Here is a 21,183-nt window from a genome sequence, read left to right as displayed (position 1 = left end):
TTAACATTTTTTTTGGAAAAATGTTCTTTTGAAGGAAAAAAAAAACACCCTTTGTGATGGAGATGGGCTACTAGCCTCCTTTTGTAAGCATGATGGCTGCAAAAATACTGTGAGTTGTGAGGGAAAGAATTCTCTGCCCAGCAAGCAGCTGCTTTGTCAGTATGTCTCCTCCCTTACTCTCCTGCAGCTGCAGGCATTATTGCTACAAAGTTCATGTGAGGTCTGCCTTAGCCATAGACCAGAAGTTGGTTTCCCCACATATGTAAGAAATGATTGGAGTCTGAATAAGAGCTGCTGCTGTTGCTGCTAAGCCGCTTCAGTCGTGTCCGACTCTGTGCGACCTCATAGAAGGCAGCCTGAGCAACTGCAGCTAAAGGGGAAAGATGGGAGATATTTGAGACCTTTTAAAGGTAGACTCCTCAGGGCTTGATGAACCCATTTACAAGGTGTGATGGAGAGAGATGAGACCGGGTTTCTGACTTGGGCCACAGGGGAGATTGTGATGCTGTTGCCTAACCAGAGGCCACAAGTAGAGAGGCAACAAGACAGGAGGGAGGGCAACTCATCCTGTTTGGTTCATGTTGACTCAGAGGATCTGGCCATCCACATGGAGCTGTCTGGAAGGCAGGTGGCCAGCCATTCAGGTCGGGAGCTCTGGAGAAAGGCCCAGGCTGGAGATAAATTTTGGAGTCACCAACATCTGGGAAGTAGCTAAAGCCATAAAATTGGATGAAAGTGTCAGTCATGTCCGACTCTTTGCGACCCCATGGACTATAACACACCAGTCTCCTCGTCCATGAAATGCTCCAGGCAAAAATACTGCTGGAGTGGGTTGCCATTCCCTTCTCCAGGGAATCTTCCTGACCCAGGGATCAAATCCAGGTCTCCAGCATTGCAGGTAGATTCTTTACTATCTGCGCCACAGGAGAAGTCCAGTAAAATTGGATAAGATGTGTCAATTGTTGCAGAGAAATCAAGGAGATAAGGACTATGGGAAAAAAAAAAAAAAAGAGAGAGAGATTAGACTTGACCTGACCATCAAGTGGAGGAGTTACAGCAGAATGTTATGGGGAAAGGATACTTGATGTTGTTCCAGATCATTCCAGGTTGAGGAACAAATGGGAGTTAAGGAAGCAAAGACAGTGAAGACAGATTAGTCTTTCAAGAAGTTTTGCAGTGTGGGGAAGGAGAGCAAGAGAACAGAACAGAGGCTTTGTTCCCACCCCTTTAGTGTTATCACTCTCTAGCCCAGACCAAACCTCCTGACCAACTGAGCTTAAATGTTGCCTTATTTCCAAGGTTTTTCACAACGTGCCTCTCCACGACTTCTGCTGCCCCACTTCCCCCAGCAGCTCTCTCTACTCCCACGCAAGCCTGTTTCACTAGTGTGCATGTGCCATGGGCACCAGATCAACAATCCTTTGATCCCTTTCAATTCCTATACTTCTGAGCAGCCTTGACCTTATTAACATTTGTCCTCATGAGACCCCAGTCATCACAGCCTGTGTTGAAATGGCTGTCTCATCATACTATTCTAAACTTGAATCACCTGCACAATATTAGAAAGAGAGAAAATTTTCACCCTAGTTCAGTTCAGTTCACTCGCTCAGTCGTGTCCAACTCTTTGCTACCCCATAAACCACAGCACGCCAGGCCTCTCTGTCCATCACCAACTCCCAGAGTCCACCCAAACCCATGTCCATTGAATCGGCGATGCCATCCAACCATCTCATTCTCTGCAAATATTAATAATAAAATGTATCACTAATACATTAATACATTAATATTTTTAATCAACTTGAAATTTTCAATTTGAAAAGCTTTGCAAATTTCAATTTGAAAAGCTATTCAAATCTATCAATTTTAGTACAAAATATACTTTCATATACAGAAAATTTGCTTCATCTATATTAGATAAGAAACTGCAAAAGGATTTATCACAGTATCATTTAAAATATGAAAGTTACAATCATTTAATAATGATTTGCCTGATATTTTTATTTTTTAATACTCTTCTTTTAAAAAAAAGTCATTTTACATAGAACAAGAATGCCATTTCCAAACACGCCAATTAGCAAATATGTACAGGAACAAGGAAAAGAGATGATCAGTAGGAAGGATGTGGAGTCTAGTCTGAGGGGTGGCATTTCTCAGGTCTTTGCAGCTGACCCTGGAAATTCACATATGGAAAGCAAAGCCCTAATTTCTATCTTCCTTCCCCGTTCCAATCTCCCCACTGCCACCGCTGACCGGGGTGTGTATTTTTAGAGGGTGGTTGGGGGAAGGCTGGCAGGAAACAGACACTGCAAGTCAGTGGAATGTCCTTCCCTCATCTGTAGGAGATAACAGAATGGACTTGACAAGCAAAAGAGCTAGGTTCAAAACCAAGTTATAAAGTGGAGTGGCCTTGGGCAAGCAAGCTGCCCTCCTGGGATTTGGTTTTCTCATGTGTCAAATACAGAAAATAAAGCCTGCTATTTCATAGGTTCTTCTAAAGCTTAAAGGCAGTAACGCATGAAGAGTGCTTTAAGGGCTTTCAAGAACTCTTTAAACACTCGTTTTAAGGGATTAAGAGTTCCCCGGTGGCTCAGACGGTAAAGTGTCTGCCTACAACACGGGAGACCTGGGTTCGATCCCTGGGTTGGGAAGATCTCCTGGAGAAGGAAATGGCAACCCACTGCAGTATTCTTGCCTGGAAAATCCCATGGACGGAGGAACCTGGTAGGCTACAGTCCATGGGGTCCCGAAGAGTCGGACACGACTGAGCAAAATTTACTTTACTTTACTATGAATAAACTACTAATAAAATAGACATTGTACTGTGACAAACATTGGGGTACATGCATCTGTTTCAATTATGGTTTTCTCAGGGTATATGCCCAGTAGCGGGATTGTTGGGTCATATGGCAGTTCTATTCCTAATATTTTAAGGAATCTCCATATTGTTCTCCATGGCGGCTGTATCAATTTACATTCCCACCAACAGTGCCAGATGGGGACAGAGATGGGAGAGGGGACACATGTATACCTGTGACTGACTCATGTTGATGTATGGCAGAAACCAACACAATATTGTAAAGCAATTATCCTTCAATTAAAAAAATCAAAAATAAATAAATAAGCTACAAGGATATCATGTACAGCATGGGGAATATAGCCAATATTCAACAATTATAAATAGAGAATAGCCTTCAAAAATTGGGAATCACTATGTTGTACACCTGAAACTTATATAACACTACACATCAACTATACCTTAAAAAATTCTTTTAAATGAAGTCCTCTGCAAAGTAAAAGTAAAAATGCTGGTTATAACAGGCTATAATTGCTTCTAGAAATGTGTCCATCTGTGGGCAGCCTTTCAAGCGGCTCTGTTTCAAAATCAACCCTCTGTTCTACATCATTGAGGCTGACCTTGCCACACACTCACTGCCTCCACAACAAAGTTTTTAAACTGAAATCCTAAGTTTTATTTTATTTTTTCTTAATGTATATATTTTATTGAAGTATAGTTGACTTACAGTGTTTCAGGTGCACAGCAAGGTAATTCAGTTATACACATACATTGTTTATATTATTTTTCAGATTATTCTCCATTATAGGTTATTACAAAATATTGACTATAGTTTCCGGTGCTATACAGTTAACCTCTGCTGCTTGTTGCATACCTATTTTTTTCTGAGTTTTAGATAGAAGAAAGAGGAGGATTATATTTCAACAATTTAGGAAGAGCTTCTATTTAGGCTTTCCCACTGGATTTTGGAGGCAGGCATGGCAACCCATTCCAGTATTCTTGCCAGGAGAATACTACGGACAATCCATGGGGTCGCAAAGAGTCAGACATGACTGAAGCAACTGAGCATGCACACACTGGATTTTAGTGTCTTGATCCATAATTAATATTCCTACTGGACTTATTTTGTTACTTCTTCTCCTTTAACATTAAACAATGGTGATGTTTACATTAACCAGTTTGTCCAAGATGAAAATATGGAGAATCAAATTTAAAAGTTGGTTGACTCTGTTAAAAAGAAAATAGTCTTCCTTAACTATTTGTCAATTATTTTGTAGCCATGAATTTATCATTAGTAACTGTGGCAGAAGGGGTGGTACCCATTAAATATTCTGCTTGCTTTTCCACATTTCTCGGGCTCCCTTACAGTTGGACAGCAGCCAACAACTAAGTCTGCCCAAGGGACAATGAGTGTAAGGGCTGTGTATGATGTAGGAGCAGGGCAAGTTCTCCACTCTCTCTATTCCCCTTGCAGAACCTTCAAGGTCCAGTAATGAGATGGCTGCTCCATCTGATGGAGGGCACCTGAAACTGAGCCAGTGACAGACAAGAGCTACCATCAGACTTTGCATGAATGGGAAAGAAATCTCTATTCTGTCAAGACGCTAAGGTTTGGCATTTATTCATTACTGGCCAGTAAATCACTGCAGATGGTGGCTGCAGCCATGAAATTAAAAGACAGTTGCTCCTTGGAAGAAAAGCTATGACCAACCTAGACAGCATACTAAAAAGCAGAGACATTACTTTGCCAACAAAGGTCTGTCTAGTCAGGGCTATGGTTTTTCCAATAGTCATGCATGGATGTGAGAGTTGGACTATAAAGCTGAGCACCAAAGAATTAATGCTTTTGAACTGTGGTGTTGAAGAAAACTCTTGAGAGTCCCTTGGCCTGCAAGGAGATCCAACCAGTCCATTCTAAAGGAAATCAGCCCTGAATATTCACTGAAAGGACTGATGCTGAAGCTGAAACTCCAATACTTTGGCCACCTGATGCGAAGATCTGACTCATTGGAAAAGACCCTGATGCTGAGAAAGACTGAAGGCGGGAGGAGAAGGGGACAATAAAGGATGAGATGGTTGGATGGCATCACTGACTCGACAGACATGAGTTTGAGCAAGCTCTGGGAGTTGGTGATGGACAGGGAAGCCTGACGTGCTGCAGTCCATGGGGTCACAAAGAGTCGGACACAACTGAGCGACTGAACTGAACTGAAGGAGATAAAGGTCCTGAAGGGAAGAAAAGCGTTCTCTGTAAATTTAATAACTAGTTGAACCTTCAAGAATGTAGAAGGGGAGGAGTGCAGGGGGGTCAGGGAATCTGTCTGAAGACACCATAGCAATGACAACAACCTTTCGAGAGGGTAACAGGTAGGGAGGGTAGAGGTCCCCAGGCGGCAGGAGGAAATAAACTGCAAGAGGCAGACTATTTTTTTTTTCCTTCTGTGTTGAGGAAACCGGTTCTGCCTAAGACCAGCCTCTTTTTTCTTTTCTCAAACCTTGGACTGATAATGGCTCAGCAAACCAGTACTCATATTAATTGTTTTATGGCTGGGGATGACACACCTTGGCCATCCTCTCAAAAATGCATATTGTGGGAGAGGGGCCTGGTGAAACTCCCTCAGCCTTGAGGTGTTTCTTTATCTGATTAGAAGCTAGCTAACAGACATAAAATGCCTTGGCACCCTTTATGTTCCCTTCTGATGTCTATGTTAGAAGCTTTCCCTTTATCTGCTATACTTCATGAAAACTTTGCTACACAAAAGGCTCCAAGTAATCAAGTATCGTTTCTGACCCTGGATCAAAATCCTTTCTTCCAGAGGTCACAAATCCTGGCATAACACACAGCTTGCAGCAGCAACCTTTCACTTTTATACTTAGAATCAGGCATGTTTTGGCCTAAAAGCAGGTTCTATTTCAATCACAGAGATTATTCTAAAACAAACAGAGGACACCTCTCTAAGAGTTCGTTTTTATGTGCTGATATTTAATATGTTGTTTACACTTGTTAGTACAGAATTCTATAGCACAAGGGGAGGGTAATGCAAGAGAGGCACTACCTCCCTATATAATACTTTGTTTCTCCCCATTGCCCTCAGGATAAAGTCCAAACTCCATAACACACCACCCAAGGCACCTGTCCCTGGCCCCCACCACCCCATCTCCTTGGCCTTATCTCATGCCCACTCCCTGCCTGGAATTATTCCCAGTCCCCCGAAACTAGCTTTTTCATGCTTCCCAGCTTCTTGACCACATCCTTTCCTCTCTCCCTTGTCCTCTTCTCCAGCTAGAATTTCATCAGTAAGATTCAGCTGACATTTTTATTCCCAGCACCTAGCATAGACAGACATAGTGTAAAAAAAAATTTGTCTGAGGAATAAGTGTACACTGCAGAAAAAGTGTGAATATAGAGTATCTCACCCAAGCCTTTATACACACCAGGAGCTAAGTAACCATTTGTTCAATTAATTCTTGAACTCTTAATACTTGGCTCAGTTATTGGTTGAATAAGAAGGAATTCTCTTTGGCTGTTCCACTAACATTCTCAATAACCACAAAGGAGGAAAACTAACTCTGCAATTCATGTGTTTACCACAACCCGTCCCTGAGTCTCCAATGGAGTCCAAGTTTTAAAGACCAAGTAATGCAATAATTCAGCATCTCTTTGATAACTAAAAGAAAATGAGGTGGTGCTGTTTGCTGTTGTTTTTAGGATTTGCATCTCTGGGAGGGGAGTGGGTTGGAAAATATTTCTTCCTGAAGTTAAGATAAATATAACTTAAAAACAAAATAAAATCAAGCAAGAAGCAGTTTTGCCAAAGGCCCAGAAGATTGATAGATGTTGTAAGATTAAAAACAAGCCAAAAGATAAAAAAACAAAGGCTTCAGGGCAGAAAATTATATCTTAAAAGAACTTACTGTTTCTGACAACGTAGGAATCAAGGAAACAGGCTGTGTATGAGATGGTGGTGATGGCCAGATAAAGGCAGAGGGGATAGGAATGAAAGAAGGAAATTATATTAAGAAATTAAGAAGAAAAACTAAATAGGATCTAATTGTTAATCCAAATGATGGCTGATTTGGAAAACAATCAAAATTCTGCATTGTGTTTTAGAATTAATCTGTTCAAGTTATTTATCTATTTCACTTGAAAATAACTTTTCCCAAAGGAATAACTTTAACCATGTTCCTAATTCTAGAGGAATATATATGGTCTTTTCTTTTGCTTGAGTTCATCAGAACTCAATTAATGTGGCCACAGTCAGAAAAACCAACCTTCCATAGCAAACATAATTTGAAGCTTTTAAAGAAAAAACATAATTCTCTACAACCAATATTTTAATAAATATAATTTGCTACAATGAATACCCTTCATCTTAAGGATTCAAGGCCAAAGTCTTTGGAACTAATAAAATAACATTGCAGTATTACAGGAAAACTCTTAGCAATTGACTGAAACTCAAACAGTAGATGACAAGATGTTGAATAAGTCTCAATGTAACCTAAATGTTGGTAGGTGCTGTAAAGAGATTTTCTCATTGTCTTTCTTAAGCGCCACGCCCGTGCCACCCGCCACACACACACATACACACACACACACACACACACACACACACACACACACACACACACACTGTTCATAATGCTTGCACCCTTTCACCTGTGCTCCTGATTGTTAATTCTGGCTTCTGGTTTCAATTTTAAGAAAAGTTGAATTAAAAATATTTGGGGATTATTTCTGGGCTTCCCTGCTGGCTCAGGGGTAAAGAATCTGCCAGCAATGCAGGAGATGCAGGAGACTCCAGTTCAACCCCTGGGTCAGGAAGATCCCCTGGAGGAGGGCATGGCAACCCACTTCAATATTCTTGCCTGGAGAACCCCATGGACAGAGGAGCCTAGGGGGCTATGGTCCATAGAGTCACAGAGAGTTGAACGCGACTGAACACACAAGGCACGCACAGGGATCGTTTCTAATTTTACACTGAATATGAGGTTCATCAGAAATGAGTCCAAGGAACTGGGTGTCTGGGAGAAAGGTGGTGGCATTCAGCCAGTCATGACTTATTGAGCAACCACTAGGGGCCAAAAGTGGAATGAAACGGAAATCTCTGCTATCTGGAGCTTACGTTTTAGGGTGTGTTGGGGGAGGGGAAGAAAACTAATCAACGAAATAAAAGAGTAAATCAGTAAAAATTAGAAGGGGTAGATATTATGGATGGAGAAGGATATTATGGAAGAAATAAAGCAGAGAAGGGGCACAGTTGTTCCAGGGGTGAGGGTGGCTGCTCAGTCCAACACAGTTGCCACTGGTCATATGTGACTAGTGGAATTCAAACTGGACTTCAATGAAGTTAAAACTTCAGTTCCTCAGTTTGCACTCATTGAATTTCAAATGCTTACTGGCCACCATGTTGGACAGTGCTGATATGAAGATATATATAGAATGTGTCCATCATCATGGAAAGTTCTGTTGGACAGTTCTGCTCTACCAAGAGCAAGGAGTCTAGTATTGCTGGAGTGGTTGAGCAAGGGAAAGGGTAAGAGATAACATCACAGAGTTTAAAGGAGCACAGCTGTACAGGAGCTTGATGGCCATTGCAGAAAATTTTTTTCTGAGATATGAAGTTTGGAGAGTTTTGCCATAGGAGTAATCTGACTTGGTATTTAGAAGAATTACTTTGGGTTATTTTTTTTTTTAAGTAACACAAATAAAAGAAGACCAACGGTGTACAAGTGTGGCAGTGGAGGCAGGGACGGTGTGGAACATGCTCAGGTTCTGCACAAGCTCAGAAGCTAGTACCAACAGATTCTGCTGGTGAGAAAGTAGTGGAGTATGTCATGATAAAGTCTGTAACTAAAGGAAAGAAGTCAGTGTTTGTGGCATGGGAGAAGCTAGGGTCAGTCTTAACACTGATTTGACTTTGCAATGACAACGGCACAACTGAAAATGTCCAATGGACATTTGGAGAAGTGAGAGCTCAGATGAGAAAAGGACCTGAGTTTAGATATGATATTCATCAGCATAGGGGTAAGAGATGAAATAGGAATGGAGGTGGAAGAGAAGGTTTCTAAAGTCTGCCCTTGAAGAACAACTATGAGAGGAGTATGGGTAGGACAAGGAGACAAATAGAGTGTCGACAGTCAAATTCAATAGAGATGCCAGAAAGTTGAAGAGAAATGATGATGCCCAAGGAATGGCCACAATATTTGGGGAGGCACTGATCTCTAAGAGTGCAGTCTCTACGAATTACATGTGTGTACTGGAGATGGGGAGGGCCACAAGTGAGGAATCTAAGTAGAAATGGTTTCAGTGAGAACAGAAGAATGAGGTGCACCACTGTTAGTGAGAAGAGAAAGTACAATAAACTTTGGCCTTTCTCAGAACTTACAGGTCATTTCTAAAACAATCATTTAATTTGGTCCAGCCACTATCAGTGTCATTTGTGTTCAGCATTGTCTAGTGACAAACTGAATACACTTTTTAATGGTTCAAGTTAATTTAGGCCACAGGGCAAGAAAAAAATTTTTATAAGAAGTAGTTTTAAGAAGAGAAAATACATGCATTAAGATTTGTTATTCTCATCCTTCTGAGATTAGGTAACAAGTAGCCACTTTTAAAGGTAGGTGGTGGGGGGAACCCAAGTCTTTGTGCTAACGGTGAATTTCAATTTTCCTGCAATTCTGATGGAGAAGGAATTATCAATATTGGTACTTTAAATGTGGGCAAATGGGGTAAACACTAGAAAAGCAGGCTAAGGAGAAAGCCATATTGCTTTGAGCTCCCCTCCTCCCAGGAGCCTGGTTACAAGGTGGATAGGAAAGCCCAGGGACTCATGATGGCAGGCAGTTGCATTTTCCTGGTAGGATTTCAGACGCAAGCTAATTTAGACTTAAAAAATTGAGATCCAAAAAGGAACTTCATCCATCATCAATTCCAGTCTCCCAGTTAGCTGAGGAGGTACTGAGACCCAGAGGTTAAATAATTTGCCCCAAATGATTCAGCTTTTGTTGTTGCTTGTTGTTGTTTAGTCACTAAGCCACCAGGCTTCTCTGTCCATGGGATTTTCCGGGCAAGAAAGAATACTGGTGTGGGTTGCCATTTCCTTCTCCAGGGGATCTTGCAGACCCAGGGAATGAACCAGCATCTCCTACACTGGCAGGTGGATTCTTTACCGCTGAGCCACCAGGGAAGCCCCAATGATTCAGCCAGCCAGTTCTCTGCAAAGTCAGACCTAAAAGCTGGCGGGGTGGAGCTGATTCTGGGTCCCCAGCTCTTCTTCCTGCATTTTTCTACTGGCTGTGTGAGAATAGGACTTTCCTTTTTTTGTTGTTATTGTTCAGTCACTAAGTCATGTCTGACTCTTTGTCTGACTCAGTGTAGCCCACCAGGCTCCTCTGTCCATGGGGATTCTCCAGGCAAGAATACTAGAGTGGGTTGCCATGCCCTTCTCCAGGGGATCTTCCTGATCCAGGAATCAGACTGGAGTCTCTTGCATTGCAGACGGATGTTTTTTACCAGCTGAGCTACAGTATAGAACTCCCCTTTTTAAGACAGACCAACTGAAGCAAATTCTGCATTGGAGTTCTACTATCTGGATGGAGAGATGAATGGGAGGTGGAGTGGGGTGGTGACCCCCACCCCACCCCACTCCAGCTCCCATTCATCTTGAAAAGGAGAGTTCTATACTGTAGCTCAGCTGGTAAAAAAAATCCATCTGCAATGCAAGAGACTCCGGTTTGACTGCAGATGGTGATTGCAGCCATGAAATTAAAAGACGCTTACTCCTTGGAAGAAAAGTTATGACCAACCTAGATAGTCAAGGCTATGGTGTTTCCTGTGGTCATGTATGGATGTGAGAGTTGAACTGTGAAGAAGGCTGAGCACCGAAGAATTGATGCTTTTGAACTGTGGTGTTGGAGAAGACTCTTGAGAGTCACTTGGACTGCTAGGAGATCCAACCAGTTCATTCTAAAGGAGATCAGTCCTGGGTGTTCTTTGGAAGGAATGATGCTAAAGTTGAAACTCCAGTACTTTGGCCACCTCATGTGAAGAGTTGACTCATTGGAAAAGACTCTGATGCTGGGAGGGATTGGGGGCAGGAGGAGAAGGGGACGACAGAGGATGAGATGGCTGGATGGCATCACTGACTCGATGGACATGAGTCTGAGTGAACTCTGGGAGTTGGTGATGGACAGGGAGGCCTGGTGTGCTGCGATTCATGGGGTCGCAAAGAGTCGGACCCGACTGAGACTGAACTGAATTGAACTGAACTGGGTTTGATGACAGAATATTGGCTTACAAATGCCTTGACAACAGGCTTTCTGAAATGTGCCCTAGTGTTGAAACTACCTTACTTGCCATGCTCATCAGCACACAAGTGAAACTCGCAAGGTTGACTAGTGTTCGTTTCATTGACTTCTGGGTACTAACTCCTGGGTATATTTCTATAAAAATCTTATCCCAGAGTGGGAGACTTGCGGAAAGGCAGGAGGTGGGATGTAATAAATAATAATAATTCGAGTTGGAGTATGGGGGTGGGCTGCAGGCAGAGGGAACTGGAGGAAGAGTGACAAGCTAGACCGGACCTGCGTTGCTCGCAGGGCTTCCCGTTGCTAGGACCGCCAGCGTCCTTAGCTACCGCTCGCTAAACTAGCAGCTCTCCTCTGCTACCACCAGACCAGCGCTTCGCGGACCGCGCCACCTCGCGCCAGAAGGAGAAAAAGGAATCGCATTTCCCTGCTTCCCTCGGTGCGGGTCCCAGTGAGGAATCAAAACTGCGGGACTTGGCAAAGCAGTCACCCGGAGGCCAGTCCTAAGAACCTCCCGCTGAGGGTTGTACAAGGAACTAGAGAGAGGGCGAACCCCGGGGGTCTTCCCCTCTGACTCACGTTGTACTCCCTCAGCCAGGACTCTAGCTTGTCCTGCAACGATCGTAAAGCTTCGTTGGAGACCAGTCTCCTCAGGTTATCTGCCATCGCTCGCTCTTCCGCTCGGCCCGCTCTGGGAGATGGACTCGTGGACCGAGGGGTGGTGTGGCGGGAAAGGTGTTCTCTTCCTGAGGAGCTCAGAGCGCGGCTGGTGTTTCCATCCTCCCCCCTCGGGTCGGACGGGGCAGGGTTCGAGAAGCCGGGGGGAGGTGCCCTGGGCCACAGCCGCCGCGCCTCATTCGCTGCCCCGCGCGCGGTCTCCCGGCTCCCGCGCGGCCGCCGGGAGCCAGGACAATAAATACCCCGGCGATTATTAAACAAACCTTGACGTGAGCGCGCGGCAGCTGGGGACGCGCGCGGCCCGTTTCCAGGCAACGCCTGCGCCGCCGCCCAGCCCCAGCAGAGCGCACTACCCGCCTGCAGCCCCGCCGCCCCTCATCCCTGCTGCTCCCAACCCCAACTCGCCCGCGGGTCCGGGGCACCGCCGGGACGCGCCATGCCGCTCTTCCTCATGCTAGTGATGCTCAGCCTCATGCTGCTGCTACTGGTGCTGCTGGTGGCCGAAAGCGACAGCCCCCAAAGTCTGTGAGACTCTGGGTTGGGCCGGGGGCTGGAAGACGCTAAGACTTCAGATGGCAGCCGCCCGACCCTGATGGAGAGAGAGGCGCCCGCAGTGTGGCGATGCTGGGCAGCCGGAGGCCTCTTGTCTAGGAAAGCAAAGGTTCTTTCTTTCTAGACGTTTTTAGGTTAGGCGGTGAAGAAAGCAGTTGTTTGGCTCCTTCCTATATTCTTTCACTTCTCAAGACTTTATTTCTTCGTTTGTAACGTCTAGGATTTGGTGGGTGCCCAGCTAAATAGATTTTAGCTCCAGGATGTTCACAAATTAGTCAATCAGGTTTAAATAAGATTTGGTTTGTTTTTAGAATCATTCAGCACTCTTAAGTTGTTTAATTATGAATTCTCTAATTGAGACTTTGTGCAAGTTTAGAGCCGGTTTGGCACTATTTCAAAAGGTGTATTAAGCCACAGTGGTAGTTTGGACTACTTAAGAGATGAAACCATTGCAACCATCATTAAGCACTTTAGTACCCTTATTTTCAATGTCGTCAAATGATGTGCAGATTGCAAATCATCCTAATCTGTCGTTTTTAAAACAGAGCAGGTGGAAGCAGGACCTCAGCTAGCTAGTCAGGTTAGCTAGTTTAATTCAGTTTCTTCTTTTTTTTTCAGGTATTTAAGAATTATGAACATTGAACATGTCCACTGACGGTAAACTTAAGAATTTTTGCCCCCACCCCGCTTTTTTCCTCTTAATTAGTGGTTTTACTGTCCTCTGATAAAAATGAAAGGCTCATTCTGGAGTCTGTGTTCTTACTATCTTCTGTAGACCACAAAATAAGATCTATAAAAGTTCTCACCACAAGAAAAACTTGTAACTATGAATGGTGATAGATATTAATTAGACTGATTGTGGTGATTATTTCACATTATATACAAATATTGAATCACTATGTTGTACATAATGTATTATTTTAATTATATGTCAACAAAAAGAAAAAAGAAAATATAAAGAGAACACGTATTTTATCATAGTGCAATAACAATTGCTAAAGTACAAAAAATAAATATTCATTACTGACTTTTTTCTTTAAAAAATGTAAAGAATGAGGAAGGCAACGAAGAAGAATCTTATAGATTTCTTAACTTAATGCACATTTTTATAGGTAATTGGAATCTTTAAACAGTCTGATTTACTTACTAATAAAAACCAAGTTGTGATATTTGCTTAGGTCAGACTAAGGGTTAAATCCTCCTCCTTGCTGTTACACTTTAATTAACCTCTCAGTTCAGTTCAGTTCAGTCGCTCAGGTCCGACTCTTTGCGACCCCATGAATCACAGCACGCCAGGCCTCCCTGTCCATCACCAACTCCCGGAGTTCACTCAAACTCATGTCCTTCGAGTCGGTGATGCCGTCCAGCCATCTCATCCTCTGTCGTCCCCTTCTCCTCCTGCCCCCAATCCCTCCCAGCATCAGAGTCTCGTTTATATCATCTTGCATGTCTGTGTGCTCAGTTGCTTCAGGCGTTTGGGACTCTTTTATGACTATAGCCTGCCAGGCTTCTCAGTCCATGGGATTGTCCTGGCAAGAATACTGAATAGGTTACCATTTCCTCCTCCAGGGGATCTTCTCAACCTAGGGATCAAACAGCATCTCCTGAGATGGATTCTGAGCCATCGAGGAAGCCTTATATCATCTTACTATAGTTCCTACTTCACAGTGTTATTAGAGACTAAATAAGGCCATTCATGTGAAGTGCAAGACAGTGCTTAACATGTTATAACAAATGTTATCAATTTGCTTCCTAAATGCTATGATCACTATTACTACAAATGTACAATAGGTCACAGTACTAATATTAAACAGAGAAGAGTAGGTTGGAAACATATAAAGCAACAATAGCGCTGCTGATAGATTAAATTATTCAATGGAATGTTTCACAATAGAAATCTCATTATTGAACAGCTAGTATCTAGGAATTATTACTATATAATGTTAAGTGAAAAAAGCAGGTGTCTAAATTATATATATTGTGTTACATTATACAACATGAACCCAAGGCATGATTGTGGATGATTTTAATTAGTTCCTTTATACTTTTCCAATTTTTCAAATTTCCACCATGAACACAAGCTGCTTTTATGAAAACTTACTCAGAAACAGCTATCCAAAAACTTGACCACCTTCAGAAAAATGTTACTCAAAATATCAATATTTAAGCCAACTCAAAATAGAATATGCTTTGACCAAATGTTCATATTACTCATTTAATAGACGTATAGAGTCTTAGGATAGAATGAGTCTGAAATCACTTTAGAATATGCTACCTGACCTTATCTCTACAATACTTGACCACCACAACTAGATTCAAGACCCTTCAGGTTTCCCAGTCATTTCATACACCTCTTAGTTTCCATAGCGCTCTGGAGCATGGTTGTCCATAGCAAGAATTGATGCTTACTAATAACAAGCATAACTCTCAAGTACTCAAAACAAAGGAAATATTTTACATACTTATTATTTATTCCCCTAAAACTTTCAAAAGAGGATCTCATATCACTTACAGTAGAAGGTTTGTAGAAAACATCTTTGTTAGATTTAGAAAAAAATTAATGAAAAAAACAAATATGCCCCAGTTTAAGCCTGTGTGCTAATATTGAGCCTTATTTCACATTTATTTTGGGGCTTTGTGGCAGTCAAGAAAAAAGGAAGCTGGGTGGTATGATTACCATTTGATTTTTAAAGTACACATACCAATTCTTTGAATGAAAGCACATTTTTTTGGTACCAGTTCTTAAATATGTTTATTCCTTTCCAAGGAGTACAGAATAACAGATGAATGTGTCCTTAATAACCTCCCCTTTGTAAATAAAATACAGAAACAATCTTCATGCGACTTTCTTGCAGTCACCTTTGATCAATGCCAATGGGGGTAAGACTAGAACACATGTCATCAAAGAGAGAGCCAAGCAATTGACACCCCACTTCTTAGCTCTCTGGTGATGTTACTTGGTACAAGCTTAGAACTTCCGTATCTGTAGGGATAAGTAGATATCCTCATAAGCGCCCTTAATGATGATCCCTTCCTTAGCACTTTTGATAGGCGCAGGATGGCAATCAATTTAAGAGAGAGTTAGAGCCTGGAATGCAAACAGTAGACGTTGCTGATTAAAGAAGAATCCACATGCTTCAAACCATAAGCATGCACTCAACAAGGTTGAGATTCTGTTTTTAAAGTCTCTCTCTCTCTCTGTATATATATATACATATATATATACATATATACACATACATATATATATGTATACATATACATACATATACCTATATATATATATATCTTATATATATATAAGATAAAGAAAGTGTTAGAGTCCCTCAGTCGTGTCCGACTCTTTGAGACCCCATGGACTGTAGCTTGCCAGGCTCCTCTGTCCATGGGATTCTCCAGGCAAGAATACTGGAGTGGGTAGCCATTTCCTTCTCCAGGGAAACTTCCCAACCCAGGGATCAAACCTGAGTCTTCCACACTGCAGGCAGATTCTTTACCGTCTGAGCCACCAGGGGAAAGTGAAAGTGAAAGTCGCTCAGTTGTGTCCGTCTCTGCGACCCCATGAACTATACAGTCCATGGAGTTCTCCAGGCCAGAATATTGGAGTGGGTAGCTGTTCCCTTCTCCAGGGGATCTTCCCAACCCAGGGATCAAACCCAGGTCTCCCGCATTGCAGGCAGTTTCTTTACCAGCTGAGCCACAAGGGAAGCCTGAGCTACCAGGTAAGCCATAAATATATATACTTCCTTTCATGAAAGGAAATATATAAGTAAAGGTTCTATTTGCAGAATCTTTTGATGCTCTAATTTTGTTCCTATTTATTTCAGGATATTATCAAGTAGGCATTTATTTGGGAATAAAAGAAAAATCAAATCTTTCTTTCTGGTACACTATCAGATTATCTTAGAGAAGTTGAAAGAACAATAAATTTGAAACATGGATACTCTTGTTTTATCTGACACTCTTCCAGTTAGTGGTTTCTCATGACTTTACATGTCTTTAATCATTCTGAGCCTCACTTTTCTTCCATCTACATAATTAAAAACATGGACTTGATGAGCTCTAAGATCTCTTGCAGTTCTGACATTCTTTAACATTGTTTTCCCTTTTTTTTTTTTTTTTAACATATTGGTTATGGTTGAGATTGAGCAAATCTTGCTTGCTGTCCCAATTTCTGGTTCACAGTTCAGCTGAGGTCAGGCCTTGATTCTGAGAGCGTTAGCCAATCATTAAAAGTTGAACCTCTTTTTGGCATACAATTTATTCTGCAGGCTTTCTGAAATAACTACTAAAGCTAATCTCCAGGAAATAAACATGGGGTTTCTCCAAAGTTGCACTTTTAATAAATTTAAACTCAGCTCAAACTGACAAAATCTTCCTAACTCCCCCACCCTCACAAAGCTCATTACTCTCTTCTTTATGCTTTGTCTCTCTAACTTTAGAAATGTTGATATTGTTATCCTACTATATTAAACTTATTTGTCTGCATCCTATATAACCTTGTGAGTTTCTTAAAGGAAAGGGCAAAGGTCTATTTAGTTTAATATCCTCAGCACAGCAAGTGGCACACTCTAAGCCCTCTATAAATATTTGTTAAACTATTAACAAAAAGAGAAAGAAGTAAAAGAAAGAAGAAAGGAAAGCAAAGAAGGAAAGAAGGCAGGAAGGAGATGACTGGCTGCTTTATATCTAAGGTCATAACCCCACAGAGGTAGAAGAGCAAAATTAATAGCCAGTTGGTTGTTCTTAAAGCATCATAATTCTACCACACAGCCACGAGCCTTTTTTTCTAGAGAAGTGTAATGAGTCAAACATCTGGATGGAATAGTCTTTCTGAAAGTTCTTACTTTTGTCCACTTTGAATTTTACCTGTATGAGTTAGCTGGAGAGATTTTTAATTAGGGATTTTATGAAGCCAACAAAAGAGCAATCAAAGCCCTCAGTATAGCAAGAGTTGTGTGTGTTTTCTGATGCTTATATGTAAGAAGCTGGTATGCAAGGAGCTCCAAGGATATACAGTGGGATCCTTATCATAATTTCCACTGGGGACAGTTGCAAACCCTCAGTGAATGTGGCTAAAGGCATAATCTGTTCTGCTCTAGTCAGGCTTCTCTTTAGGCACCCCAGTCCTCTTCTGGGTTTGCCATGCTATTCCTCTCCTGCAGCTGTCCATGTTAGTCCTTTGGGTCAGGGCCTATATTACGATTTGAAGAAAATCTTTTAGCTTTTGCTGACCCAATTGTATGTGATTTCCTTTAAATTTAGTGGTGGTATTAAATTTTTACTGGTGGTATTGCCAAGGCACTTTGTCTCTATGTATGAGACAGGTTGGCAAAACCAAGGCAGGGCTGCTAGTCTTAGAAACTGGGGTATTACAGATTTTTAAGATACTTATCTGGGGAGGCCTTACAAATAGCTGCGAAAAGAAAAGAAGTGAAAAGCAAAGGAGAAAAGGAAAGATATAAGCATCTGAATGCAGAGTTCCAGAGAATAGCAAGGAGAAATAAGAAAGCCTTCTTCAGCGATCAATGCAAAGAAATAGAGGAAAACCACAGAATAGAAAAGACTAGAGATCTCAAGAAAATTAGAGATACCAAGGGAACATTTCATGCAAAGATGGGCTTGATAAAGGACAAAAATGGTATGAACCTAATAGAAGCAGAAGATATTAAGAAAAGGTGGCAAGAATACACAGAAGAACTGTACAAAAAAGATCTTCACGACCCAGATAATCATGATGGTGTGATCACTCACTTAGAGCCAGACATCCTGGAATGTGAAGTCAAGTGGGCCTTAGAAAGCATCACTACGAACAAAGCTAGTGGAGGTGATGGAATTCCAGTTGAGCTATTTCAAATCCTGGAAGATGATGCTGTGAAAGTGCTGCACTCAATATGCCAGCAAATTTGGAAAACTCAGCAGTGGCCACAGGACTGGAAAAGGTCAGTTTTCATTCCAATCCCAGAGAAAGGCAATGCCAAAGCATGCTCAAACTACCTCACAGTTGCACTCATCTCACACGCTAGTAAAGTAATGCTCAAAATTCTCCAAGCCAGGCTTCAGCAATACATGAACTGTGAACTTCCAAATGTTCAAGCTGGATTTAGAAAAGGCAGAGGAACCAGAGATCAAATTACCAATATCCGCTGGACCATGGAAAAAGCAAGAGAATTCCAGAAAAACATCTAGTTCTGCTTTATTGACTATGCCAAAGCCTTTGACTGTGTGGCTCACAATAAACTGTGGAAAATTTCAGAAAGAGATGGGAATACCAGACCACCTCACCTGCCTCTTGAGAAACCTATATGCAGGTCAGGAAGCAATAGTTAGAACTGGACATGGAACAATAGACTGGTGCCAAACAGGGAAAGGAGTACATCAAGGCTGTATATTGTCACCCTGCTTATTTAACTTATATGCAGAGTACATCATGAGAAACGCTGGGCTGGAAGAAGCACAAGCTGGAATGGAGATTGCCAGGAGAAATATCAGTAACCTCAGATATGCAGATGACACCACCCTTATGGCAGAAAATGAAGAACTAAAAAGCCTCTTGATGAAAGTGAAAGAGGAGAGTGAAAAGATTGACTTAAAGCTCAACATTCAGAAAAATGGCATCTGGTCCCATCACTTCAGCTCAAATAGATGGGGAAACAGTGGAAACAGTGTCAGACTTTATTTGGGGAGCTCCAAAATCGCTGCAGATGGTGATTGCAGCCATGAAATTAAAAGACACTTGCTCCTTGGAAGGAAAGTTATGACCAACCTAGATAGCATATTCAAAAGCAGAGACATTACTTTGCCAACAAAGGTCCATCTAGTCAAGGCTATGGTTTTTCCAGTGGTCATGTATGGATGTGAGAGTTGGACTGTGAAGAAAGATGAGCACCGAAGAATTGATGCTTTTGAACTGTGGTGCTGGAGAAGACTCTTGAGAGTCCCTTGGACTGCAAGGAGATCCAACCAGTCCATTCTGAAGGAGATCAGTCCTGGGTGTTCATTGGAAGGACTGATGCTAAAGCTGAAACTCCAATACTTTGGCCAACCTCATGCAAAGAGTTGACTCATTGGAAAAGACTCTGATGCTGGGAGGGATTGGGGGCAAGAGGAGAAGGGGACGACAGAGGATGAGATGGCTGGATGGCATCACCGACTCAATGGACATGAATTTGAGTGAACTCCGGGAGTTGGTGATGGACAGGGAGGCCTGGTGTGCTGCAATTCATGGGGTCGCAAAGAGTCGGACACAATTGAGCGACTGAACTGAACTGAACTGAAGCTACTTATTAAGTTTCATTACTGTCTTAAGCATTGGAGATAAAAGGATGAGTAAGATACGGATCTTCCAGATAGAGCTCCCCATTTTTTAGATGAACTTAAGACAGGTAAACAAAATAGAATACAATGCACTCTGAAATACATGTAGAAGACTAGGAGCAGAATTAAGGGACAGACCAGCTAAAACTGCCCAGGCATGTAGGAAGGCTCAAAGAGAACATGACATTTGAATGGATTTTTGAAGGATGAATAAGAGTGTGCTTGACAGAGAAAAGAGAAAGACTCTTCAAGCAGAAGGAAAAGAAGCAAAGCATAGGAAGTAAGGACTAGAGGACTAGAATTAGAGATAGGAATTAAGGATCAGTCAAAAGCCCAGTTGTCTGAGTGGATTATTGGGACCACAGACAGACTATTATCAAAGGCTTACTGCTGACTCCCCAAAGCATTGAGCTGTAAGCCTTTCTGCTTCAGATGAAGCTTGTCCTAGAGATCCAGACAGGAGTCAGCCTAGAGATGCAAGTCAGTCGGTTCCAGCATTTGGAAAGGATTTTCAGAACTTGATGGCCAGCTAGGAACTGATCTTAGCCAAAACCCGAGGAGAGACAGGCAAGATTATGAAGGATTTACCAGGTGAGAGAGCTGAATCTTCTAACTACAATTTCTTGGCAATCCTCTGATGTAACGTACGCAGAGAGAAACATCAGCTCCAGTCATCAAAAAGCAAAACTGATTTAGTTTCCAGAGAAAGAAAAATTTGGCCAGCAGGTCTCTTTGGTGTTCCTGTTGAGTTAGGCAGGCCTGGGTCCCCAAGATGCTTAGGAGAAGTTTCAGCTACCTGAGGAATAGTTATCGCACCTTGGTTACCACTGCCCTCTCCCTCTCTTTTTTTTTTTTTAACTAAAAGGATTATTGGATTATATTGACTCGACAGGGAACAAGGAATGTGTACTCGAGTTACTTGTATATCTGAGTGCCTTCCTGGTGTGCAGTAAACATCTGTTAAATTGGATTCCCCAGTAGATACATCCACACTATCTTCAGCCCACCTGCAAAACCACAGAAAAAAGCATCAGCCTTCACAGGCCCGCCAAAACTAAGAAGCATCCCTGAAGTGCCTGTACTTTTTAAGGACATTCGGTTTTCAAGATGTTAGCTGCCTGTCAGCAACTTAACTTCTGTCCGCGTTGTCACCGCCTCCTCCCTCGTCCACATGTACTCTGCAAATGCGCCCTTCCCACCCAGCCAAGGAAACCCCGACTCGTGAAGCAAGGAGCCCTCCTGATGGCACCAGCACCGCCCCCCACCCCTTGCTGGGGAATGGAGGGGAAGGGAGAGGGTTCCTCTGTATTTTGAGGGCGGCCTTTTCGAAGAATCCAGAGGCGGCCCGAGGTCGAACGGAATCCCAGTCTGCGAGAAAACGCTCCCGGAGGCCACTGCCTGGGCGCCGGGGGCAGCGGAGCTGGCACCCGCGGCCCGGGCGGGGCGGGGTTGGAGATGGGGGGCGGGGGCGAGGAGCAGCGGGGCCCCCCTCCCGCCCCTCCAGCGCGCAAGCGCAGGCGCGCGAGGTGCGGAGG

The 21,183-nt window shown here is 42.6% G+C and overlaps 1 protein-coding gene across 1 annotated transcript in view; it reads right to left on the bottom strand.

The window, feature by feature from the left end:
• The window catches only part of SPATA18 (spermatogenesis associated 18), a 48,177-nt gene extending 36,078 nt beyond the window's left edge, over positions 1-12,099 (bottom strand). Inside the window, exon 1 of the mRNA XM_018049453.1 lies at positions 11,681-12,099. Within this exon, the coding sequence (XP_017904942.1) occupies positions 11,681-11,767 (87 nt within the window). The 5' untranslated portion in view covers positions 11,768-12,099. The remainder of the gene's footprint in view (positions 1-11,680) is intronic.

This window comes from Capra hircus, chromosome 6 (assembly GCF_001704415.2).
Source record: "Capra hircus breed San Clemente chromosome 6, ASM170441v1, whole genome shotgun sequence".
NCBI lineage: Eukaryota > Metazoa > Chordata > Mammalia > Artiodactyla > Bovidae > Capra > Capra hircus.
This window is presented reverse-complemented; position numbering and strand designations above follow the sequence as displayed.